Source organism: Phyllostomus hastatus, unplaced genomic scaffold (genome assembly GCF_019186645.2).
Source record: "Phyllostomus hastatus isolate PE091 unplaced genomic scaffold, TTU_PhHast_1.1 phas_contig_34, whole genome shotgun sequence".
Taxonomy (NCBI): domain Eukaryota; kingdom Metazoa; phylum Chordata; class Mammalia; order Chiroptera; family Phyllostomidae; genus Phyllostomus; species Phyllostomus hastatus.
This window is the reverse complement of record NW_025333857.1, coordinates 8,390,692-8,416,543: the sequence shown is the minus strand read 5'-3', so window position 1 is coordinate 8,416,543 and position 25,852 is coordinate 8,390,692. Positions and strand designations below refer to the sequence as shown.

The 25,852-nt window shown below is 38.9% G+C and overlaps 1 protein-coding gene across 6 annotated transcripts in view; it reads right to left on the bottom strand.

Annotated features, from left to right (window-relative positions):
• ELAVL2 (ELAV like RNA binding protein 2) overlaps nt 1-25,852 on the bottom strand; it is a 127,610-nt gene that overhangs the window by 13,704 nt on the left and 88,054 nt on the right. For all 6 annotated transcript variants that reach the window (XM_045841041.1, XM_045841042.1, XM_045841043.1 and 3 more), the window contains one exon: nt 23,650-23,753. In XM_045841041.1, the coding sequence (XP_045696997.1) occupies nt 23,650-23,753 (104 nt within the window). The remainder of the gene's footprint in view (nt 1-23,649; nt 23,754-25,852) is intronic.

The window sequence follows — 25,852 nt, the reverse complement described above, 5'->3', positions numbered from 1 at the left end:
ATCTTGATTTCAAAAGATCTTAAGTCCCTTTATTGACTTTATTTACTACCATTTTATGTACCCTTTCAAAAAGCCTCCTATCTTGGAGATACAGTATTCAAAAGTCTACAAGGATAAAGACAAAAATGGGTCCAAGCGTATTTGTTTATAATTAACATTCTTTATATAAGCTTCATGCAAGAAGGAACTACAGAAGTCTCTCATATCACTATATCCGCCCCTCAGGCTCTTGGCACATGATAGACGCTAAAATATTTGCTGAGTAAAGCCAACCCAATACCCCACTGATCTTGCGGGTCCACGACAGCTTACCGGACCACAGCATTTAAGGGACAGTTCAGATCATCCAGATCTTGCCCAAATTGGAATCCACTGCTCTTTGCCTGTAATCTATCCTTGCCAATTCTCAGATAGCTCTGAGTCTCATGTGCTATTCCTGGTCACATTCTCTATGGTTTAACTGTAAACTCTTTCGCAATACCTGCAAAGATAAAAACTTCACACAATACACCCCCCCCTTCCAGATCGCTCATAAAAAAGGCAAATGGGTCTCATCCTAGACTGACTTACTGGGGTGCCATTTTGTGATGACCTCTGCCTGCTCATTTCACCCATTAGTACCCACTTTAAACCTATTTCATTGCTTTTTTTAAAGTTTCCATTTAAACAGCTTTTTATATGAAAAATGAAATATTTTCTCCGTGGTTTAAATCATGCCCATGGCTCTTTGTGTAAAGATCTTTCTTTGCTTCGTCCTTCCCTCAGAAAAAAAAAAAAGTCAGGTTGTATACTACTTTATAAAGGTCTTGCCATCTTTCACCCCTAACGAACAGTGTTACCATTAAATACACATACTTTATGCAGTAAGTTTGCCTATTAACAAGTGAAAATAAACATGCCTGTTGCACCAAAGGCTATACTTGGAAGTCACATTAGCGTTGTCCTGTCCTACAGACAAAAGGAATTAGGAACAGTGGTGGAGAGAAGATAAATAATATGACTCTTTCTTCTCTGTGCCTAAGCCCTTGAGAAGAACCAACTTAAAGAAAAATGAAGTTGGGAAACTATACTATAAGTGAAAAGTAAGAAATGAAGGAAAATTCCAAGTGATCAATAAAACAACTGAGATGGAACCTAATTTGGGGACAGCTATAGACTAATGAAAACATGAAGCCAATGAATCATTTATGCGTTCAGTGAATGTGAACACATGAGGAACCAATTTCGTTCCTAAAAAATGATGCTCAGTTATTTGGGCAGGCTGAAACCCCGCTGCTGGGACTCCCTTGGTATCTAATGGACTCCAGGGCTTTCCTTCGGGGCAGGGAGCTCTCAGCTGCAGATCCTGTGAACGAAGTGTTCCCTATATAAAGATTCACTTCTCATGGGCCACAGAGTAAACATCTATACATTCTCCAAGTTAGAAGGTTAACTTCCAATGACCAATAAAGCAGGCAACAGAACCATGAGCTCAAACACAGCATGAAACAGCGTCACAGTAGTTAAAGGTGACAGCTCTCTAACCAATTTGCCTGGCCTCAAAACTAGTTTCAATTTGTTAAGGTCTCTGTGAACTTGGATAAATTCTTTAAGTCTATTACCACATAATTGCACCATCTTTACATGGTTATTAGGAATAATAAAATAATTTCTAGTGCACATAAAATGCCGAGCACAGAGCCTAAAAATCTAGGTGACTACATTATGAATATTATTTATCTCTATATGCATCTGAAAATGCAGGTAAGGACCCAGACTGTTAAACCTGAGAGTAACCTGAGTCCATTACTGTGCTCCAGAATAATGTACTCATGCAGTGACATTTACTGCTTTGTGCATTTCAGAGAGGTGTGGGCGGAGTGTTTTAAAAGATATCCTAAAATATATTTAGGAAAACAGGTTTATATTTAGTGCTTATATAAAGCTTTGAAAACACACTTGGGTCAGTTACATTATCTGCTTTTATTTTTCCTTCAATGTCTAGTCCTCAGTTCATACTGCTTCTTTAATTCCCAACCTGTATTGATTACATTTTCTAATTTTTCTGTATAATTGATGCATGTAGGGCCTTGATCCTGAAGAGGGTGCTCCTCCCAGGGATAGCTAATTCCTAGAGACTGTAAATGACTCATCTGCCAGCCCACCTTTGACACACACACCAGCCAGTCTAGAACCCACATTGCTATCTACTTTACCTAACTCGCACACACCAAACCCACATTTCCCCTGCCCTAAACCACTCCAGGGGTAGGTATTAGACAACTAGGGGCCACCCCTATAGCCCTCCAAAACTATTCAAACTAGCAAATGGTAAAACTACTCACCATACTCCACCCTGCGTCTCGTCCTTTACTTCCCACAAGAACCCCAAAACAAAGGGTCTGGGCTATGCCCTGCCCTCTTCCCACTGACTTCAGACCATCCCTGGTGCTTCTCTGTGTGGCCCTGCTGCACCACAGCATGCTGTGACTCCTGTTGCTAGAGCTTCATGAGTATAAACTTCTTCCTTCCTAACAATGATTTCCGTGTCTGCATGTCTTACCATACCTGATTAAGACAAATCCTGGGCACAGCCCAAGGATATTACAAGGGCTCCAAGAACCAAAAACAAGTCTTCTAAAAATAGTGTTTCTCATTAACTTTGTCAACGAACTGGTTCCAATCACCACAGACAGGACAAAACTACTAAATTGTAGGTAAACTCACGGAGATAACAAATATATCCATTTACCTTATACTCAGAGGCTTCTAAGGTTTCATTTGAAAGGCATTTTCAAATACAATGTTTTTTTGTGCCTCACAACAGCACTGTGAGGTAGGAGGTCACACATTAGCACTCTACTGCTGGGGAAACAGACAAGGTAAATAATGTGCCTAAGTGTACACACAGAGTGTTGAACTCTTCATTCAGATTCTGAGCTTCTGACTCCATGTTCTCTCTAGTCCAGTTTTTCTGCCATGGTACCACACTACAGTTACAGCCAGCTCATCAGTGCGCTTGTTCTGAGAGTTTAGAAAAATTAAAATGCCTCTCAGTTTTTTTCTTAAACACACACACAAAATGAAACTGAGCACAGTAGAAAACAAGATGGTACTAGAAATTATGTCAGTCAAAAGTTATTTTATTTAATTTTTATTAATATTTTTTAAAAAGTCACTCCCCCCCCCCAAAAAAGGATGAATGGCCACTAATTGTGACTGACTAGAGAAACTGCACATCATTAGAATTTTGAAATTACTTTTATTACTTTCTAACTTTTAGAATGTAATTAAATGAGTAATGCACCACCCCACTCCACCCCTCCCCACTTCCCCCAAAACTCCTAAAGGCAACTGGCCTTCTCCTAGACCAGTATGCAGTATCTCATCCCTGCAACTTTACTGATCTGTAATCAGAGCAGCTCCCTTTCCCTTGGTCTATCAAGGATATCTGTCATCAGCATCCTCCCTTCCAGGAAAATATTTTTCTCCTTCTTCTACTTTGAAGAATTATAAACAGAAAAAAATACTTAGACCAAAGTAGGAAGACAACTTGCAGTAGGATAAGAACTTGCACCTTTGGAGATTCAATTAAGTTTCCAAACCAAATTTTCATCTGGCATTTATAAGTAATCTTCAGCATTCTGATTTTTTCTGTGGATTTGGAGCACATACTAATGCCTTGCTTTAGTACTCAGAGAACCACTTTTGGACTATTAAACCTCAAAATATCAAGTCTACCTCCATGGTTCTTCAAGACTAAAATCCCTTGGAGAAGACCCAAGAGATGGCTTTGTTTTTTGGTGAGTTCTGTATTAGTAATACTTTAATACAACGAAACTCCAGCATATGTCTCAGTGGGGTCAAAATAGCTACTCCTTCACCAAGTGCAAGCTGTTCTCCAACCAACATTCTCTGTATTAATAGATGGGTTTGGATTTTAAATTTTCACTGCCATTTAAACAGGTGAATATTTAATGCCTGAGAAGCAAGGTTATGAAATGTCAAAACTACTAAGTAAAGGAACTAATTTAAGAGGCAGCTAGAGAGTCTGCAATTTAAATATTTAAAGATGATACAGGGAATACAACACGGAACACCAATCTACTCCAATGATAGCAATTTAAAACTCAGGTTTATGCTGGAATCTCTTACAGCCTCACAAGTGAGATAATAGGCAAAGACAAGCAACACTGAGATTACTTGGGTGGAAAGGAAGGCAGGCAGCTGCAAGTACCAGGCAAATAAATGCTCTAGAATAGAGCCACTGGCTTCTCAATTTGTTCTTCACAAATAAGATCAGACTGGACGAAACAGAGAAAAAAAACAGATATATCAAAGTAATTAGGCATCAAAAATGGAATCATTTGAAACAGTATATTCTCAAAATTAAAAACTCATTTCTTCATCAGCAACTAAAATTATACATTAAACATTCCAGGACCAGTAACACATATGAGGAATGAGCTATCAAAACACAAGTTAATCAAAATATACAGAATTTAAAAGAAGGGAAGCTTTTATGGGTAATAATTGGTACTTTATTAAATGTACATAGTAAAATTTATAATCCCTGTACCTCAGTCAATACAAGCCCCCTTAGATGCTTTTTGTCCAATAACACAACTGCTCTCATTTCTTTGATTTATCAATGAAAGATCAGTGACTGGACATTAATGCCAAGAGATTAAGGTGATGAGGTCTGTAAACGAACAAAGCCATTCCTTCTTTATTAAACTAAGGGTATCTGAAAAACTCCCACTGGTGGGATCACCACTGAACAACTTCTAACGCTTGTCAATTACTGACCTAGGACTACAAACATTCTGAAAATTAGATACTGGACACTTCATATTTTGTTGAAAAGCTCCATTCAGTCTCTCCAGTTGAAAGGAGTGGACAAGGTCACAGTTATGCCTATTTAAACTGAGAGTTAATTGCTGTTCATATAAAAAAATGGAGTCTTGATGGGGCTGCCTGAGAAAGACACTATCAGTAAATGAAAGTGACCTCTGACTCCGGTAGCAGTAACAAAGGTCTTGCGACCACATCAAGGCTTTGTAGACAGGTGACTACCCTGGATCCTCCACAACAGTACAGAAGTAAAATACATGGAAGGTGGTGATTGCTAACCTCAAATCAGGCCACAGACTCCAAAATTCACCCAAAAGAAAGAGGTGTATTTGGGTCTTCTAAATGCAAAACCCTAGCGGGAAAAGGATTCAAACACACATCAAGGCATATACATATCACGGTCTAAGGTTAGGATTTTTTTATTTTATTGATTTTAAAAAGAGAGAGGAAGGGAGGGAGCAAGTCAGGGGCAGGGAGGGAAAGAGGGACAAAGGGGGAGTGGGGAGAGGGAGAAAGAGAAACACTGATCGACTGTTGCCACTTATTTATGCATTCACTGGTGTTGTATGTGCCCTGACCCACAACCCAGGCATATGGGGACAATGCTCTAACCTGAGCTGCCTGGCCAGGGCCCAAAATTAGGTTTTGCAGAAAGACAGGCAGATTTTACAAAGAGTTGCAAATGAGTACACCTGATAGAAAAGAGCATACGTAAATAAATCCATCAGAAAGTAAAGATTAGCCTTCAAAGAGGTGTTAAAAGGAATAATCACACCTAAGAGGAAGGCTTAGAGAAGGTATTATACATCAGGGTAGTTACCTTTAATATGTATTTCAAGACACAGAATTTAGAACAAGCGTATCAATGGATACACATAAGGAACCTCCAATGTTACTGAGACTGGATCTGCTGACTTGTTCAAGTCTACATAAAGATAGAGTTAATTCAAGCGAGTGGTTCAGAGATAACATGGGATACATTTGATCATGTTATGCTCTGCTTAAATTCCCTTAGGGAATGTAAGATTAATTTCAAATGCCTTAGTCCTTTAGGCTCAGGACACTGACTACATTTTCTGTATAAACACACACAACTTTCAATGTTTCGCAAAGCTTTCTGCTCTCCCACTTCGCCGGTTGCATCAAAAGACACCAAACAAAAACTGGGATGGAGGATTCAAGGACCTTAACTCTTTGTTCAGGCGGTTTCCTTTATACCAGAGCTACAACAAGCAGTCTGAAATCATGCAAGTTTCTAGAAAATGACAGTTATTGGGGGTATGATCAGACACTTACAAAGAACTACCAAAAGAGATATTCAAGAAGGTAAAGACCTTGGTTTTGCTAAGTATCTCCTTATACACACATAACAAAATCTGAAATAAATCAAAATGAATCATTCCATTATGACAGTTACTATATTCCTTCTACTAGTAATGCCTGAGAATTATTTACATGTTTGAGAAAATCTAATACTGGTGGGGGGAGGGGAGGGAAGCTGAAGAGAGAAATATCTAAGAATCCTGAGATTAGTGCTTTACACCAATTAAATTAAAACATACCTAGACTAGTACTCTCTTAGGTATTAAACATGCCTGCTTTGGGTACCATCTAACAAAGTGAAAAAGCAAGTGGCTGTTTTACATGACAGAGACTACTCAGCTTCACATCATATTCAAGCTTTAGTGCAACATACAAAAGAACTGTCAAGGCAGCTGACTCTTACGTCCAAGTCAAAGATGAAGCTCAGAATAAATAATGCGATAAGTGATCATAGGTGGCATTATTAAAAGCAATATTAAACCTATGGAATAGCCACAGGAAAACAAAAGTATTCTGGTTGAAAGCTCTGTACTAAGCAACTAATCATAAACTGGAGACTTGGCAAATTAGATTTCCTTTTTTAAACATCTTAAACTCAGCCTCAGAAAAACGACGCTGAGGAGAATTTATTAAATGCTACCAAAAACAGTTTCATCCATGTATATCAATTAAATGAGAGTCCAAATAGACTGTCTTGACAGACATCTTCATTTTTTACTGAAGCATGGTAGCTGGCAGACTATGTCTGCTCTTTTATTGCTGCGTCTGCGTGGCTGTAGTACACATTTAGTTATAAAAGGGTTCTTATGCTTGGTAAAGGCAAACAGGGAGTATATGCTACAGATATTCTTGAAATGCAACTCAGAGAAGCCATAAATGCCTTCAAAATTCCTAAAGACCTCTGCATGTAAGAATTTAACAAAAAAAAATAAAATGCATGTCTGAAGGAGGAGGGGTGGTAGTTAAATCAACCCACTACCACAGTGGCGGTGGGTTAGTCATTCCAAGGTCTGAGCCAGAATCTGTCTATCAAAATGTTCCATATTCCATTTCTAAACCCCAAACCACCACTTAGCCCATTAAAATGTTAGAAGGCGATTACACTGAAGTGGCACACACAAAAACAGATAGGCATTTCAGCTGCAACCAGTAGAGTCCACTCCCACCCTCTCTACCTTCAGAAGCATCAGCAGTGGTTTAAGAAAGCGGACTTCCTTATTTTTAACACTGAAAATGAGACATGACCCTGTATTTATTTGGGCAAGTAATCTTTAAAAATTTTAAACAACATGAAATCATTATTACTGGTGAAGCTCTGGCTACAACAGAGTATACTATGACGTAGTGGCCAGAAACAAATGCTTGTACGAGAGCCTCCAAAGCTGAGGAGTGAAAACATGGTACATGGAGGCACACAGAGCTCAGTCTGGGTCTTGGCTCTGCCATGTTCTGTCTATATAACTCGGGAATAATTTCCTTAGGCCCTTTGAAACCTGCATTTCTTTATCTGTGATTTAATGTTTGATAGTCCTCACCTCACAAGGACTTTATAAGGATTATAGTAATACAACTGTTAAACAGAGCTGGAGAACCATGCTAATACTTCAATCATAATATAATGATTTCATTATATAAAAGCATTAACAACACAGATAATGAATATACTATGTTACAGATACTAACTCAACTGATCTTCATGACAAGCATATGAATTGGGTACTATTACACTGGCACCCTTAATTTACAGAAGAAAAAAATCAAACATTACTATTGTCTCTTAGGTGAGGTAAGACAACACAGAGAAACAGAACCTGGCACAAGGAAGAGTCATCCTTTTAACAGAAAACAGTTCAAAGATGAATAAATAAGGCCTTTTCCAAATCCATGGCAGTTATTATCAAAATTGTTATATTAATTATTCCATTACAATACAATTTCTAATTACAATATTACAAAGCATGACAGTATTTTGTATGACAATGGCGGATGAGAGCGCATGAAAGCCTGAGGCCTGGTGGAAGCAGGAGGAAAAGCTGACTTACTGTCATGTAGAGGGTCAACCCAGTGTCTCTAAGTGGCTGATGCAAAAGGCCAGCTTAATTGCATTTCTCCACTCAAACTACCACATGTGAAACCCTCCCACTTCCTCCCTCTCTCTCAGAAAGATCCACTAGAGCCTTAAGTGAGATGCAGGATGAGGAACAGAGGACACTTTTCTGGGGAGATGGTAGTAGAAATAATAAAGGAGCTTCATGGAATAGTGCCTAATTTAAGATCTGGGACACATGTATGTTTCTGAGTGTGGAATGGGCTACAGTCACCATGCCCTCAGTGCCTAATGACAGTATGATTGCACGGCATAGTAGGTACTACTGTAAATTCTTCGTTTTAGACACTTTCATTAAATACACTATGAGGACATAAGAGAGACTGAAAGAAGAAGGGAAATCTCAGTACTCAGCACTCAGTGCTCAGATGGGTTTGGGCTGCTTCTACACTGCCAGAGCAGCAAACCACCTCAGTGCCTCCTGCCACGGTCAGAGAACTGCAGTTCACTTACAAAGCTTTTAGATTACTAGGCTTTAAGCTCATACAGGGTATAACACTAACTCTTACATGTATGTCTTACACACATGCCCCCAGCAGGCCCTCCAATACCTGCCAAATGAAGACATTCCATGGTGTCCTGCAGGGCCATGCCTAAAGTACCTCTCAGATACGATGATTAAGAAGTGTCCAAACAACCTGGCTTTTCATGCTTCATTGGAAACAATACAAATTAAATTGGCTTACAGGGGGGTGGGGGGGGGAGGAGATGTACTCATACAATTCTTTGAAAGACATTCTCCAGTTAAGGGTTCTTTCAGAATTCTGAAACTTGATCAGGTGCAATCTCCAACGAAAGTTGCCCTGTCAAGATACCTGGCACAACTTTATCCCTGAAAATAAACTTAAAATATAACTTATGTAGTATTTGAGCATCTAGCATATCTAAGGCACTGTAACAAATTAAAATGCTGAGTTAGGAAATTAAACTTAAAGAAGGACTGCACGCTAAGTTGACCGGCACTGTTGAAGAATAAAGCAACTAGTACTGGGTGCTAATGTACAGAAAAGAAAAAGGTTGTTAACAAGCCGATTTCAGGGACTTCCACATACTGTTTCATCTAAGGCTTGACAGTGAGTGAGGAAAATATGTGAAAGGAAGATGAGAGACAAAGACACAGGCAGATGGACATTATGCAAAACATATTACATAAAGGGAGAACAATAGTTAAATTTTCATTTACTGTAGAAAATAAAGAAGGCTTTATGCATCCTTCCTTTGACTATATCTTCAATGAATAGTAATGCCTACCAAAAAGTGACAGAGTTGCACTTTTAATTTTACTTAAATAGTGAATTTTTCTATCTTTGAGCATCTAGAGCAGGTTTCTACTATTTCTTACAGCAATGCAAGAAACTTCCTCAACCAGAATTTGTGAATAAAAGCGTAAGTATTCTGGGAGGTGCTCTGAAGACAAAAGTGCCTGTCCTCAGATAGCAGACCACAAACAGGAGAAATGGTAATGTGCAGTGAAAAATAAATGCTTTTATGGCCAAATAAAACTTGGTGAACAATGACAATGGTACAGGCATAATGACCCAAGGCAGAAGATAAGATTTAAATTTTGCATATTTAAGGATAAAGAGCCCAGGTGAGCCAAGATAAAAATTTCTGTAGGACAGTGACAGCACTGGAACAGTGGGCGAGCTGGGGCAGATTCCTAAGCCCTTAAATGCCAGCTGAAGCTTTCCTGAGCAGGGGAGCAACAGTCTGCAGGGGAGAAACAGTCTGCAAAAACATGTACGTCTCACAGCTGTACAAAATGGAGACAGTTTTCCCATCAGAAGCTAGGTGAGGGGAATAGTCAAAATCCGTGTGGCAATAAAAAGCTGATTTAAATACCATCTACAAGTTTCCTTTCGTTGTATAATTAGAAGAAAAACTGCTTTGCTACAATGTTCATCAGATATCTAAGTCTTCTTTGACCTACTTATATATACAGTGAAGGAATAGAATGACCTGATCTCTGTGTGGACCCCAAGTACTTCACAGAAAAATTTCATCCTGATGCCATTTGTAAATACCTTAAGTGAGTCTCGTAGGTTGCCACGGATCTTTGCAGAACAAGGGATGTGTGTCCACAAACGAATCATTCTGTCCAAAATTCACTCCTATAGTTCTTCTTATAAATTAAGTCTTTACTTAAAAAGGATAAATGTAAAATTATCCTTTAGGTTTAATCAAGTTTTCCCACCAATCATTTTTGTAGAAGGTTATTACTTGATAAAGTAAGTGCACTTTATAGTTTTCAGATGGAAGTTTCTTACAAAAAGCACACATCACGTAAAGGCCTGCGTGTGCCTTTGGATGAGACAGTCCTTCATGTGTTAATACCTTTCTTCTCCCTCTGCCTGATTCACCCGTTCAGGAAAACCCTCACCTCTGGGAGCACTGGAAAGGCCTCCCGACAGCCAGTGAAATACCCACTTCCCCTGCACTCTTCACTCACCCAGCATACATCCAAATGGTGGTCACATCGTAAGTGCTGTCTCCCCAACCACACAATGACATCGAGGACCTGACTACATCTTGTCATAGGTTAGCAATGCTCCAACATTTCAAAAAGCTGCCTAATACAAACTAGATATTCAAAACTCTTGGTGAATTAAGTATTTATCACAGATCTTCCCTATCCCAGATGGCATAACCATGACTGCACAGACCTCAAAAGCAATCTGCAATTAAACATTTTTAAACATTACCTTTTATATCTTTGCCCTCGTAGGGGGGAGAAGAAGAGAAGAAAAAAAATATATGTATGATGGTCATTAATAACTACTAGAGCAGACAACCTCCCCTACAAACTTAAAAGACTGACTACTGGTTTTGTTATGATTCCATATAATGTAATAAGGCCCTAATGGCATGGAAGTCTTGGAGATGATAATCAGTTTTACCAAACCTTTAAGATATACATGAAAATATTATTCAAACTTCCAAAGGAAAATTTCTAACAGTCTTTCTCCTTTAAAGAGGATATTTTATTTCTGGAATCCCCCCTTAAACACCTATTATAAAACAGTCAGCAAACCATGTGTATACAGACATACCTCATGGTTTATTGTGCTTCACAGATGTGGTGTTTTATAAAAACTGAAGGCAAGACCCACCACTAGCAAAAAGAGTACTATGAATGTTTGTGCAACGGTGTGCAATCAAACCCACAGTACCTCTGAGACATGCCTGTATTACAAGTCAATGACCACAGCCAAGACTTAGAATTTTGACACAACTGTCATGACACAACTGTCAGATATCTAGCATGTACATATCTGTGTATGTGTCCATACACACAGGCACAAAAAATGTAGGAAACTAACTCACTTTCTTTCAAGGGTAGCCTGTCTTTGGTAAACCTGACCAGCACAAACTACATACCATTAAAAAAAGAAATGCCTGGGCTGGTGTGGCTCAGTGGACTGAGTGCCAGCCTAAGGACCCAAAGGTCACTGGTGCGATCCCCAGTCAGAGCTCATGCCTGGGTGGGCGAAGTCTCCAGTTGGGGACATGTACAAGGCAGCTGATCAATGTTTCTCTCCCACATCAATGTTTCTCTCCCTCTCTTTATCCCTTCTTTCCCCTCTAAAAATAAATAAATATTTTTTAAAAGGCAGTAATGGGAAATATTTTGGTTTTTCTATGGCATGTCTCATCTCTCAAAAAGGCCTAGATAAAAATTAGTATGTGAGATATGTGTGTGTGTGTGTGGGTGTATCAATAATGATAAAGAGGACAAAAGATAATAAAAGTGTTATTATAAGTCCTCCCTAGAGCCAAAGAAATTTTACCTATACATATTTTCTGGACCTGACATAAGTTATAAAACAATGAAAAATTTATTCAATAGATAATTTAAAAGGAATAACCTCTGAAATATTACTAAATGTTTTATAACCTCAAACCTGCCAAGATATTTTTCTCTCAATGTGATTAGACACTAGAGAATAATCACAGGGAAAGCTTTTTTAAACAAACTGATTTGCAGGACTAATAGTCTCATCAAAGATGATCCCTCATTCTCCAAATATCTATGAGACACCTGAGCTGTACAGTCCCCCAAACAGCCTTCACAGAAAGTAATTACTGTATTCCTAAAGCCTTCTGTATGACAGTTGTGAAAATTTTACAAAAAAAAGAAGCATTTAAGGAAAACACTGACAACCTTAACTGGACACAATGAAGAGACTGTGTCATTCATTTCCTGCCATTCACAGAACTCCTCCAGAAATTTAGAGAGGGGCAGTAAGGAGGGGATAACCACCTTTACCTTTGTTGAAAAACAAAGCGCTCCCCTGCTTCAGATGTGTGGAAGCACCTCATTTTATCTTCAGAATCCAGTTCCGAGGTATTTAATTACACTGTTGGGAACACCAAATGGTCTGGCACCATGCCCTTTCCCTGGGTCTTGCTGATTGATAGCATCAATAACATTCACTGGCTGTAATTAAACCGCCAAATAGTATCACCTTTGCCACTTGGTAAATCAATGTTCTTTAATACTCAGAACAAAGTACAAAGGTGAGAGGGTGTTTTTAGCCCTCACCTTCACAGTTCATTTGACTTTGTGCACCAGAGCAGTTTGCAGACCATGCATATTTCACAATTCCCCCAAGACACTGGTTAACGAAGAAGAACTAAAGAAAATCCTTCAAGTTGGGGACAATTACTTACTAACCCATTTTTGCAAATCAGAGCAGAACAGAGACATTATAAGCCATTTGGCAATAATATATGTGGCTTTCACATAACTTTGGGATAAAATTCAGTTTACAAAACAAAAGGTTTATAAATTAAGGCAGCATATAATATTTTTTTTCTTTAAATATTAATAATATGCTCTGTGGGGGAGTTGTTATGATAACAGAGCAAATTTCCATTTATTCCCCTGGCTAGAAAATTCACATATCCAGATACTGGGGAGGGCTGGAAGATAACTGTGGTTAAGAGCCTATAAATGAGTCAAAATTTAATTGCATGGCAAAAGCAACTTCCATAATCTAAGGATTCACAGCCTTCCTGGATCATATAATTCAACTCCCCATCTCCAGACTACGAAATACCCATTTTAAATAAATGGGCCCCAGAAGAACTACACTGCAAATTCCCCATTCTCAGAATCAAATATTAAATGATGTTTATGTACTTGTAATAGTGAAAGTATTTGACATTCAAATGCTCTGAAAATGAGCAAATTATCTGTGTGTGTAAGAGAGAATGAATATATATTTTAAGTAAATTCAGTATTATATTGAAAGTACATCTGTTAATCATAAACACTCCAGATAGTTGATGATAGAACCCAAGAACAAAAGTCTTACTTACATATAGATTTGTTTTGAAACAGGAACCACAGACCTATCCAAGAGCAAATCATTAAGGTCCACTTATTTATAGTTCTCAGATCAGGCCACTACCTGTTAAGAACCACCTTTGCTAACTACTAAATTTCATTGGTTTCACACTGCAGATAATCAGATACAGTAATCCTTATTTTTTTAAGATTTCATTTATTTATTTTTAGAGAGAAGGGAAGGGAGGGAGAATGAGAGGGAGAGAAACACCAATCAGTTGCCTTTTGTGTGCACGTCGACTGGGGACCAGGCCCACAACCCAGGCATGTGTCCTGACCGGGAATTAACTGGCAGGCGACCTTTCACTTTGTGCGCCAGTGACCAACCAACTGAGCCACACCAGTCAAGGGGAGATTCAGTAATTCCTGACTGGGGTCCAGGAACCAGCATTTTATCAACCACCCGTCCCAGTGATGCTGATGAACATTCGCATTTTGGCAGTCCCTTAGGTGGAAGGAATTAAAGCAGGTAATCCTCAGATTCTGGCATGAATTTGGGTTCCCTGAGGCGCTCACAAAAATTACACGTGTCAAGCTCTGTGCCTCACCTTCCACCAGTGTTGATCTGCTGGTTTCTTCTGAACAAGATAATTCCCGGTGTCTTGAAAGTATATGTGAATATAAATCACCAACAAATACAAAAATGTAAAAGTAAAACAAAGCTCACAAAAATCAACCCAAATATGTTCTGGGTATCAGACTGGTTGGGTCTGACTCAACTGGATTAAGGAGCCCATCAGCTTGGCCAATCAATCTCTGCAAAAGGCTGCTGTGCTTGATTGATTCTATGAGGTCAGAGCTTTCTAGGCACATGAAGAAGAGGGCTGTCTGGGCGAGGCGAGCAGGAACCGGTGAATTTCTAAACAGTCATTTAAAAATTTTTGTAGAAAGTAAAGCATTTCCCAAACTGTTTCCAGGACCAGGCAGATGCTCTGCTTTTCCTTGCCCTTCCTGCTGCTAACCTGAAGGTCACTTTTAAGATTCATTAGCAGCCCCGGAACCTATGCAGGAAGGATTAAACTTCTCATTCCTATGGGAGAAGGTGACCTTATACTAATGACCACAAAACAGATCACATTAGCATGATTTATTGATTTTTTTTTAAATCCACTTCTCTGGAACTCCAGGTCACTACTGTATTTTTAAAATAGCTGAGAAAATTAAACCAAAGAACTAAATACTATGACTACTCTCTTCAGAATAAATGTCGCTTTTTAATTCCTCCCCAATTAGGTTTCTAAAATACAACTTAATATAGAAAAGGAAGATTGAGAAACCACTGAACATTCTTGATCTTCTCCCTCCAAAACTAACAGGTCAGCAAAAGTATTTCCACCTCCAGATGTCAAGCAAAATATTTCAGAATAACTGTACAGCTTGGTACCATCTCTGCCACTTTGTACATGAGAAAACTAGACCAAGAGAATAACAGCAGAACTCAAACCCAGGACTTGTGACTCCAAATCCTGATGCAGTTTTCAGAGTTCTTCACAGATGGAGCCCTGGGGCGGAGGAGGGGGGAACACGGAACAGTAGCGGATTTCCTGTATTGTTTACAAAATACAGAGCCCCCCCCCCCCATACACACTCTTGCTTGCCCATACATAGCGTGTCAAGAAAATTCCCAAAGTAAAAACGCCATAGATAATTCTGCTGTAGCACTTGAGGCTGAGAACTGATGCCAAAGGTAATGATAGGAAAATCTGGCAAGAGGTGGGAGTAAGAGAAAACGGACCACACATGCTTTTCTCAAGAGTCCACACAAATTTAGAGTGAGACACACTTGCTGTATTTTTTGAACTAACATCTATTACCCAAAAGAACCTACAAGAAAAAAAATCTTAAAAAATGAGTACTCTCCTATAAAACAAGAGATTCAGAAAGTTACTGTAACTTTTACTGTTCAATTACCAGTAAAATACTGAAATCCATGTTAACTCACTGATGTGCTTAAATATGACCTCCAGATACTTTTCCTTCTCACACTGGAGGTCTGGCAGTCTGTAGTGCTCAGCCTAGAAGACAGCATAGCTTTCCCACCTCTGGGCGCAGCCTCACACCCTCACCTAACGGAGATCTGACTCGGAATGTCCCAGGACACTGAAAGCCCCCAAAGTCAGGACCCGAAGAGAACATCCAGTTTGTTTACAGTGGTATCCACAACCAGATTGTAAGCAAAACATCTGAATTTTGATAATATGAAATGGAAACTAAAAACAATAAAAGCTACAGGCATCAGCCAACATTTTATTTCTGGTCTCAGTAGTAAGTACTGTTAGCTATATCATTTTTTTAAACAAGTCCCTTAACCTGAGCTTCATTTCACTGATCCAAGGGAGTATCTGCCTACCTACAAAAGATGATTGTTTTTGAATCCAGACAAGTAAAAGGATAAAAAGCCCTATGAAAACACTACAAAAAGCAGATATAGCAATGAATTAAGGGCTCATTCTTCAGAAGTTAGCACACCTATCTTAACCTCTCAAGCGAGCTTGGTAGGACAGACTGAAGCCACCCAACTGAACTAGTCCTGAGTCATAAATGAACAACAGTTAAGGGCAGCAGGAAAATCAGACAGACAACTGCTAACAGTGTCTTGCAGAAATGCCTCTGCTGATGCACTTTTATAAAACAGGCAGGAAAGGTGGAGGTATGCTTGGGTAACAAAATGATCTATAAACTCCCCCCAAAAATAAAAAGATGGGTTTAGTCAATGGCTGAGACAATCTCCCACCACCACCCTCCATGGCTTACAAGCAGGGATGGACGGGCAGGAAATGAGTGAGGTCACAGTCCCCAGGAACCCTCCTCCGTACAGGCTCAGTCTGTGCCAACAACCGAGACAAATTGTCTACAGAACAGCCATTCAGAGAATGCCCAGGTGCTGCCCTCTAGGAATTTTCAAATGTCTAATTTCCACTTTGATAGGAACAGGAGTAACACAACAGGCCAGAAGTTGAAGCAACCAAATTCTGGACCCTGTGAGGCCACCCACCTGCACTCTCAACCATATAAGATGAGTAACAATCTCCGGGGATTTTTGTGCTAAAAAAGAAATCAAAGCTGAAAATGGAGCAGCCTATAAAACACATTTCATGTAAGGACTGTGTAAACTGGACTCAAAAACAGATAAGAATTTTCTCTGACTGGTGTGGCTCAGTGGAACAGGCACTATCCCACCAACCAAGTGTCCATTGGCTCAACTGCAGGTCGGGGCACATGCCTGGGTTGCAGGCGAGCTCCCTGGTTAGGGGTGTGCAAAAGACACCTGATCTATGTTTCTTTTGCACATCAATGTTTCTCTCCCTCTCTTTCTTTCTCCCTTCCCCCCTCTCTAAAAAGAAGAAAAAAGAAAAACAATAGATAAAAGCATTGAAGGGTTTCTGATAATCAGATGTAGAAATATACTGTTAAACCTTGACACCTGGCTTTAGAAAGCTCCAGACCATGGGTTAAAAATGAGGTTAGAAAAACATGCACTCAGTTTGTATTTTTAAAAAGGTAAAGAAATAGCTTACTCAAAGTTTCCATTTTTGCCTCCACTCCTGATATGTACTTTTTATAGATTTTTGTCCCTCCATAAACAGAGGGACAGCTAAATAACAACTTAGGCTGGCATCTCAAAAGTTGTCAGTTAATTTGAGACTTATCCTTCAGACTATTACTTCCAAATCTGGTCAAGGTAAAAGGGTAAGAAATGACCTATATGCGAGGTTTGAAATAAAGGGTACTTTACAGGAGATGCTTTATAAATGTGTTAAGCCCACACTTCTTCAAAAAGTATCTACACTTTGTACCTTCACGAAAATAACATCAATTTTATAAGCCAAGGGAAAAGTAGGATGGCCTGAGATGCTCAAAGAGATGGGGAGCTCAAATACAAAGCAGGCCTTTCTCTCCTCCCCAATAAATGCTGAAGTCCAATCCTTTGTCACTGCTCTGCTCAGAACTCTGGTGGTTTTCTCACTGACAGTATTCAACCACGGCTCCTTGCTTTGGCACTCCTAACTTTTATGATCCCCAATTTCTCTTGGGCTCATTGCCACATTACTCCCCAATCCTTGCTCTCTGTTCTAGCTAACTCTATGTGGTTTCCTTAACAGTGGCTTTAAAACTTCTTTAGAAAAGCATGAGTTCTTGGCATCACTGCTACTATAATACCCACTTATCTCAACCCCCCCAGAATGGTGCTGTAGATCTTATAGCTGAGCATCTGTCATGTGACAAGCTCGGAGCCTGGCTTGACCTGCCTTCCACTTCCATGCCCTCTCCTTCTCAGCATCTATAGAATAGTTACCAATGGTTAGAATTAAATTTTATAAAAGAAAAATTTACACTAAAAAATAAAAACCAACGATCTTGTACAAAAAAGAAGGCTGAGCTACAGCGGGGTTTCCCAGCACACATTTTCCAGTGGCTGCTACATTTCAGCAGTGGTAGAAGGAAACAGTTCAAATGATTATATTCTCAAGATAGGGTGCTGCATTTCATCACTAAGTCATTCTATAGGATAAGAAACAGTCTGTTATCTCAGTGATAAATAAATTCATTCATTTTACAGATATAAATGGAAACTATAAAAGGAGACGTGGGTCCTGTCCAACATCACAGAGCCAGTTAAATCACATTAGCACTGTCAGGGAGGGTGAGATTTCAGAAATTTAGCTCTATATTCCTCCTATATTAAAGATAAAGTCCATGCTAAACAGAAAAAAAAGTCTGAGAACATGACATTTAGTAACTGAGAAAAGGACAGGCTAGTTAGAAAAAGGTCTAAATTTAACAAAAACTGAGTAGCGTAGAATAAAGGTTTATTAGCTTCACTTAATTTCTAACGAACTGAACACTTAACAGATAATTACTATTTGTAATTGATATTGCACATTTCTTATAACAGAATTTCTCCTTATGCACTTAAATAGTGGTTTATTTTTATTCAAGAAATTTCCCATTAATGTATATCAATTTTTAATTACATGTATTGGGGTAACATTGGTTAATAACATGATTTTCTGGTGTACAAGGTTATAATGTGGTCTCTGTGTCGTCTATGGTGTGCTCACCTCCTGAAGTGCAGTTTCAATCTGTTACCATGTATCTGACCCTCTTTTCACACTCCACCCTACCACCACCCTTCTTCCCCCTCTGGTAACCACCAGTCTGTTATTTGTATCTGAGTTTGTTTTGGTTTGTTTTGGTTTGTTTTATTAGTTTGTTTGTTACTTTTTGTTCTATATTCCACACATGAGTAAAGCCATGCAAGGTTTTGTCCTTTCCATCTGACTTATTTCATTAGTCGTAATACTCTCAAGAGTATCAATTAATTTTTAAGCAAAGGTAAAATTTAGCCTGGTCTGCATCTGAATGATTTTTAAAAAGATAGGTTTAATTAAAACCAAATTTAGATGTCTTTTCTATGCTGGAAGTACTTTCAGACAGGATTTTTTATTTTGAGGAGTAGGGAAGAAATGGATTTTGAGAGGTAGTACCTATCAATAATGATGAGAAGTTCTATTCCTTGAGATAATAGCTCCTACTTTCCAGGCAAAATAAGCCCTTTTTCAGGAATATTAAGCTTTCTAGGCCTGTGATAGAGGGCGGAAGAGTTGGGAGAGATGCCTGAGAGTGAAGGTGACAGTCACCTATTCACAGTACTGATGTAGAAAAAAGTCTGTAGGTATTTTTGGAAACGAATGATTTTATCTCCTAATCATGAATTTAAGCCCGATACCATTAACCTAGGCAAAAGGTCAAAAGTATTGGCTTTAAGCCATAAATGTTTCATGAGTGTTTAGATTTTATCAGTACTGTACTTTAATACCCTCTAAAACCAAAATGAGAAGAGAAATAACATGAAGACCAAACACAGCAGTCACCGCCACTGGTACCCCTAACAGCCACAAAATGAAAGGTTCCTACAAGAAAATAGAGGGCTCTGAGGAGAACCCTGAGCCCTCACCCCACCTGCACCCCAGCATACAATTTTTGAAACTGCCATGAGATTCTCCCTCATTGATGTCCGAACTATACATGTGCCACCTTTTCACTACCCTCCCTAGTATCAGAAAAACACTGTAATATTCACCTTCAGGCACCACCTCAGTATTAGGGACAACATGGGCAGGGTTTACCTGTCTTCAGCCTCCCATACATTCAGAGATGGTGTGACATCCCCAGCGAGGTAAGCTGCTGGGACATCACCCCAATCAGAGAACAAAGCAATCTTTAGTGGAAGATAATAACTACCTTGAGACTTTATTTTGTTAAATAGTTCACCACATTAGGTGAACATATTAAGTTTTTCTAATTTCTAAGCCACACTTACAAAAAAGTGAAGACTGCATTAACTACTTTTTTCACTCTGAATGCTAAACTATCATTCAGCATGCTAAAGACAAAGCATGGTGGATATTCTTGATAGAAAAATTATGTACAAAAGAATTATAATGGTAAAAGCTAAAGACTGACTGAATTTTGCATACAAAAGTATTGACTTTTTAGAAAATCTACATACTATTCAAAAAAGGGTACATTTTGGTGGTTCCTAGATGCTGGGTCTTAGACTTGCTGTCACAAATTGCATGGGAAGCATTTTAAAAGATCCTATGTCTCAACTCTGAACACTGATCTTATAGGTTTAAAGTGGGTCCCAGAACCTGTCTTACTCAACTCACACTCTTTGTGATTCTAATGCAACTGAGTTTTGAAGAGCCTGAGGGACTTTGCCTCACTCGTTGCAGAAATACTGAATATGTGTCATTTATTCAACACAAGATCCATCCGCCAAAAACCTACTGGGCTGATGCTATTAGGAAGCCCCAAGAGAAAGTGCTAAATAAACCACCTTTCATAGCATTTGATTCACTGTTTCAATATTCGAATAACTAGGAATTTTACCAAACACATAGTAAATGCTAGGTGGCTTGGAAAACAACAGGAACAGAAACTCAAGGAGCACACAAACATTTGTAAACCTGTACGTAACATGTATGTTTAATCTACTGCAGCTTTCTATAAGAAGGCACGGTCCCATGTCAAGTATTTTGGTGTGGGTATCAGATAACAAGGATTTGAGTCCCAGTTCTATCTTTAACTGCCTGATCTTATAGCTCAACTATATGACCAGTCTTGACTTTTTCATTGTGGGCAGAAAGTAATGCTTAAATCTAAATTATACATGGGTATCTTGAATCCCTAAGCTTGTGTGGTTCTCATGGGTAAAGAGAACGTATTTCAGAGAAGGAGAAACACCACCCAAGTTGGAAGGGCACAGCAAGGCAGCAGCTGAAAGACTTCGGATGGGCTCCCAAAGACAGGATGACCACTACTAAACTACAATGAGTAGGAAAGGGGATGGCAGGAAGTGGGAGCTACGAAAGCATATGTGCGGAGGCCAGGAGTAAGATTGGCTTGCCAGTGAAGAGCCAGTCTGACTACCATAGAGAACAGCATGCAATAAAAATGGTACACTCCAAAGTTAAGCCAGATGATATGGTAAAACAAACAGGGAAATACAAGAGAATTTTGAGTGAGAAGTACTATGAGGAGATTGGTGTTTTTGTAAGATTATCCTGATACCTTTCTCCAGGGTAGACTGAAGGAAGAAAAAACAAGAGTGAGCTATAGAATAGTGCTGCAGGGAACAAAAAGGACCTTAAAGGCAGTTTCCGAAAGGTAACTTTGAACACTAGAAGAGAACTGTCTCAAGATGCTGGATAAGAACACAAAACACATCTAATTGAAAATAACAAAAAATACAAGAAAGAACAAACAGACAAAAAATGATACTACATAGTTTTGGAAAATGGCCTGCTCTGCCTCTCAGAGAAATCTGGGCCATATTGAGGATACCAGCTGTTATCTGATATTTTTGAAGGAACTGAATGGGGGTGGGGAAAGAAGTAGCCTGCTGCTTATCCACCACCCCACCCCCATTTCATACAATCAGGAGAGAAGCAGCAGATGTCACAGTGTAAAAGCCACAAGGCATTACTTTCCTTTCTCCCAAGTAGCCAGGCCCTGAAGAGAAAACCAGCAATGGATGGCCAGAAAGCTGCTCTCATCAAGTCGTCTTCTGGTAGGCAACAGAAATTCTATGGCGACCTGTCTCCCGTGCATCTCTGCTTTGTTGTGGACTTTATGGCAAAACAACTGACATACAGCAAAATAGTTGGCTCACTAGAATAAAATAAGGGTGGTTGTTTCTGTAGTGGAGAAAAGGGTGTAACTTGAAATGAGCCATTCCTACCATGTCTTTCAGTTTTTTAACCACAACCCAGATCCTCAAAATCATAATAAATTAGCAGCAATCCTGGAAAACAAATCAAGTCAGGAGGCCCATGAAAATGTACAACAGGACAGAGAGCACACAAAACCACCCAAAGGTAGCCAAATAGTATCTTTTTTTTAAAAAGAACACTTGAATACTAGTTAATAACACTTACAAAAGGTTAATCTCTGTGACACAAACAAAAAGTACACAGAAAAATAGGAACAATTAGAAAAAGCAGTCCAGATTAGAAAACCAAGCTCAAAGTAAACCTAAGTCTCTATGAGCTTGGACTGTACTAGAAAGCTAATTTTTCCCCTCACATTTTGATAACATAGTAACCAGTTCATTTTCTGACTCAAGGGTGAAACTTTTCATACATAGGACATTTTCTTCATCAAGAAACATATAGAATTCTTGAACATCTTACATCCAAGTATATTTGGGAGCCATCATGTGTATTTTCTTTAGGTGAGTCAGAGCGGGGAGGCATTTTTCCTGTGGGCCAATAAATATAAAGAGTGAGATGTCAAAACTACCCAGGGCTAACGAAATACCTTAACTGACAATTCTGAGAGAAGCAACTTTTAAGCATAAAGATGACACTGCATTTTCAGATGCCTGAAAAAAAAAAAAACGAGCAGAAATCCTCTAGACAAGTCTCTAAGCAAGACAAATGCCACAGTCAGCCTTGACTAACTTCCCCTTACCACTTCAGGCTATAATCTGAGCAGACTTCTTAAATCAAGGGTGGAAAATAGGTTCCAACTTGAGCCAATTGATTGAGGTTGTCTGGAACACTATTTTGAAAAATATTTGGGAGCCACATCTAAACCCAGGGAGAAAGACTGCCATGACTGATTGGCAATGTCTGCACTGGGCAGGAGAGGAAAATTGATGGTACGTGTACTCAGAGTTTGCCAGAGGCAACATCCCTTTTATTTTCTAAAGGAAAAGAAATCTACACCTGAAACTGGATTAACTTCTTATCCAGAGAGAATCTACATAAGAACTTCAAAAATGCATGGAAGCAGAAAAATATCCACAAAATTATAACCTCTGTGGCACATAAGCTCTTCTAGTCCATCTCCTCAAAGCAAGCTGAATCTGCTAGATTCAAGTCAAAATACAACCCAGGGAACATATCCAGCTGCCACCTGTTTTTTTAACAACCCGTGAACTAAGAAAGGATTTATTATATTTTTAAATGATTGGGATAAAATAAAAAAGACTATTTTGTGACACACAAACATTACATGAAATTCAAGTTTCAGTGTCCATAAAGAAAGCTGTACAGGATCACAGCCCCATCTGTTAGTTCATGTAGTGGCTACAACTGCTTTCAAGCTACAAGAGGAGAGCTAAGAAGTTGTGACAGATACTGTGTGGCCTGAAAAGTTAACACATTTACTGCCTGACCCTTAGAGAACAGGTGTGCCAATGCCTGTGCTAAAAGAATTGGCGTAGGGTTTCCTGAAGTTATATGGCAAGTAACTTGCTATAAAGAAAGATTTAATTCAGTAGGCTTCATAAAGTACTTACCTAAAAAAGTTGCTGCTGTCCATTTGTTAACATACGACTGATTATACAGAGTACTCCTAAGAAAAGTTTCCCCCATCATGCAACACCACTACCAACAAAATTCCACTATTCCCCTCAAAGAAGTGTCTACGTGGGCACAAACAAATGAATAAAGGAAAGAACTACAAGTAGACCTTAAATTTGTTTAATGTTTTGCGAGTAGATATTAAAAATTTTTATACATACTTTTATTGTTTTGGTTTGAAGTCTCAATCCATTCAGGGTGTTGATAGCTTTTTCTGCATCCTTCGGATCAATGTAGTTCACAAAGCCATATCCCAAGCTCTGTCCTAATGAAAAGGAAGGGGAAAAAAACACACATCAGTTCTACACCACTGATGACAGAGATCCACTTTCCTTTTAGCATATCATCTTGTCATTAACATCAGCATATTTTCTCAATGGTAAAAGAAGTCTACATTAATTCTTCTAGAAACATATATGTGATCTTTTCCATCTCCTGTCTACATCTGCAAGTTTAAACATCTGTTAAAAACCAGCAAGCTATGCCATTTAAAGACACACATCCCCCAGGAGTTCCAGCATGCAGGTCCTGCCTGAGCCAGCGCACCCAGCAGCAAGGCAGCAGTCAGCTTTGGAAACCGTGGGTGCAAGTCTACAACGAGCTGCTGAGTGGGCTTCACGGGCACGACTTTTTCAGCTTCAGTTCCCTTACCCATAAAATGGGAAGGCGGGAAGCATCAACCAAGAATGTGTCAGTGTTCTGTGCATTGCATCCTGACAAATTTACTGCCTTTACTAAGTACAATTATTCCAGAGTCTAAAATGGTGAAGAGTGGCATGTATGTGTGCATATTAATATGTGTGTGTTGTGTCTGTGTGTGTTATGTACAGGGGTGGGCAGAAGTAGGCTTACAGTTGTAATACTGTACAAGTAAATAATATGATAATAAATAACACAAAAATAAGCTGCTTTGTGTAATCACAACTGTAAACCTACTTCTGCCCACCTCTGTATGTATATAGACATTTATTTTTAGAAGAAAGCTTCTTCAAATAAACAGAATCCAACCTTCTAAAAGGGGTTTGATAACCTAGCTGAGGAATACAGAGAAATAAGAACACAAAGATTTACACTAAGGCTTCCTAAGCCCATGAGAACATGTGGGAAAGGGGAAAAAAGAACATAAACAAAAATAACAAAACAGGGCATTTCTGCAGTAAGAGTTGCTTCAAAGTAAGTCTTTTAATGTTGCTTTTCCCTATCATATGAGCCTTCTCACCCCTAACTCAATAATGTCCCATTTCTCAAAAAAATAGGAAATAACAAGGGATAGCACAATCCCTTGAAACAATGAAATGCACACACAATTAAAGCCAGTCCTAAAGGTCTCAATTTTCCAACTAAAGGAGAGTTTCTCAGTTTGAAAATGTTAGAAACACTATAGAGTAAGTGACAAAAACGGACATAGAAAAGGTTAGTCTACTTAACGTCAAACTAGACTTATTGGAGGGTTTCCTGGAATATGCCCAGTAAAGGTCCAAAAGCTTCTAATTAAATACCATCTTTTATCAATTTCATAACAAAGTAAGGGATTTTTTTTTCTGTTAAGAGGTACCTTAGGTCCAAGTGGTTATGAATACAGGTATTTAGGATAACCATTCTGGTTACCCTAATGTGGTTCACTACAACTGTACCAAAAAGACAGAGGTGAAGAGGGAAGTGGGGATGAGGGGGAAGGGAGGCAGGGGAGCAGGAGAGAGGAGGGAGACAGGGGAGCAGGCTAAATATACTACCTAATAATCATGAAAACTTGTGATTGTATTTTGGAAATACAAAATACACTACTTGGGCTAATCACTGCTAGTTCTGTTCTTATAGTTGGGCTAATCACTGCTAGCTCTGTTCTTATAGTTTTTTTTTTAAAGGGGGAGAGCTAAAATTAACTTAGTTCATTAGTTTTTGTCACACTAATCGTATTTTGTTTTATACATGGTTCTATTTTTAAAAGTTTCAGGGGAAACCAGTATATTTTTAAGCATTCACCTTTTTACTAATTCAACAAACATTTATCATATGTCTATTGCATGCACAGTGAGTGCCTCCTTTAGAAATATGCTTCCAATCTTTTATTGCTGAACAGGATTCAAACTGGCTGACCATATTAAAAATATCTGCTCAAGGAAGCAGTTTATGATGAAAAGAATATGGTCTTTGGAGAAAGGCACACGGGAGTTCCAATCCTGGCTGTGCCATTTACCAGCTGCGTGACTCTGAAGAAGCTACTTAACCTCCTTATTAAGTCATAACTTCCTTATTCTAAAATGAGAATAATCCCTATCCAATAATGTCATTCTAACAGTGACAAGAACATTTGCTACCAATGGAAGTAGATCATTCTGGCCAAAATATGAAGTGAGAAAAAAG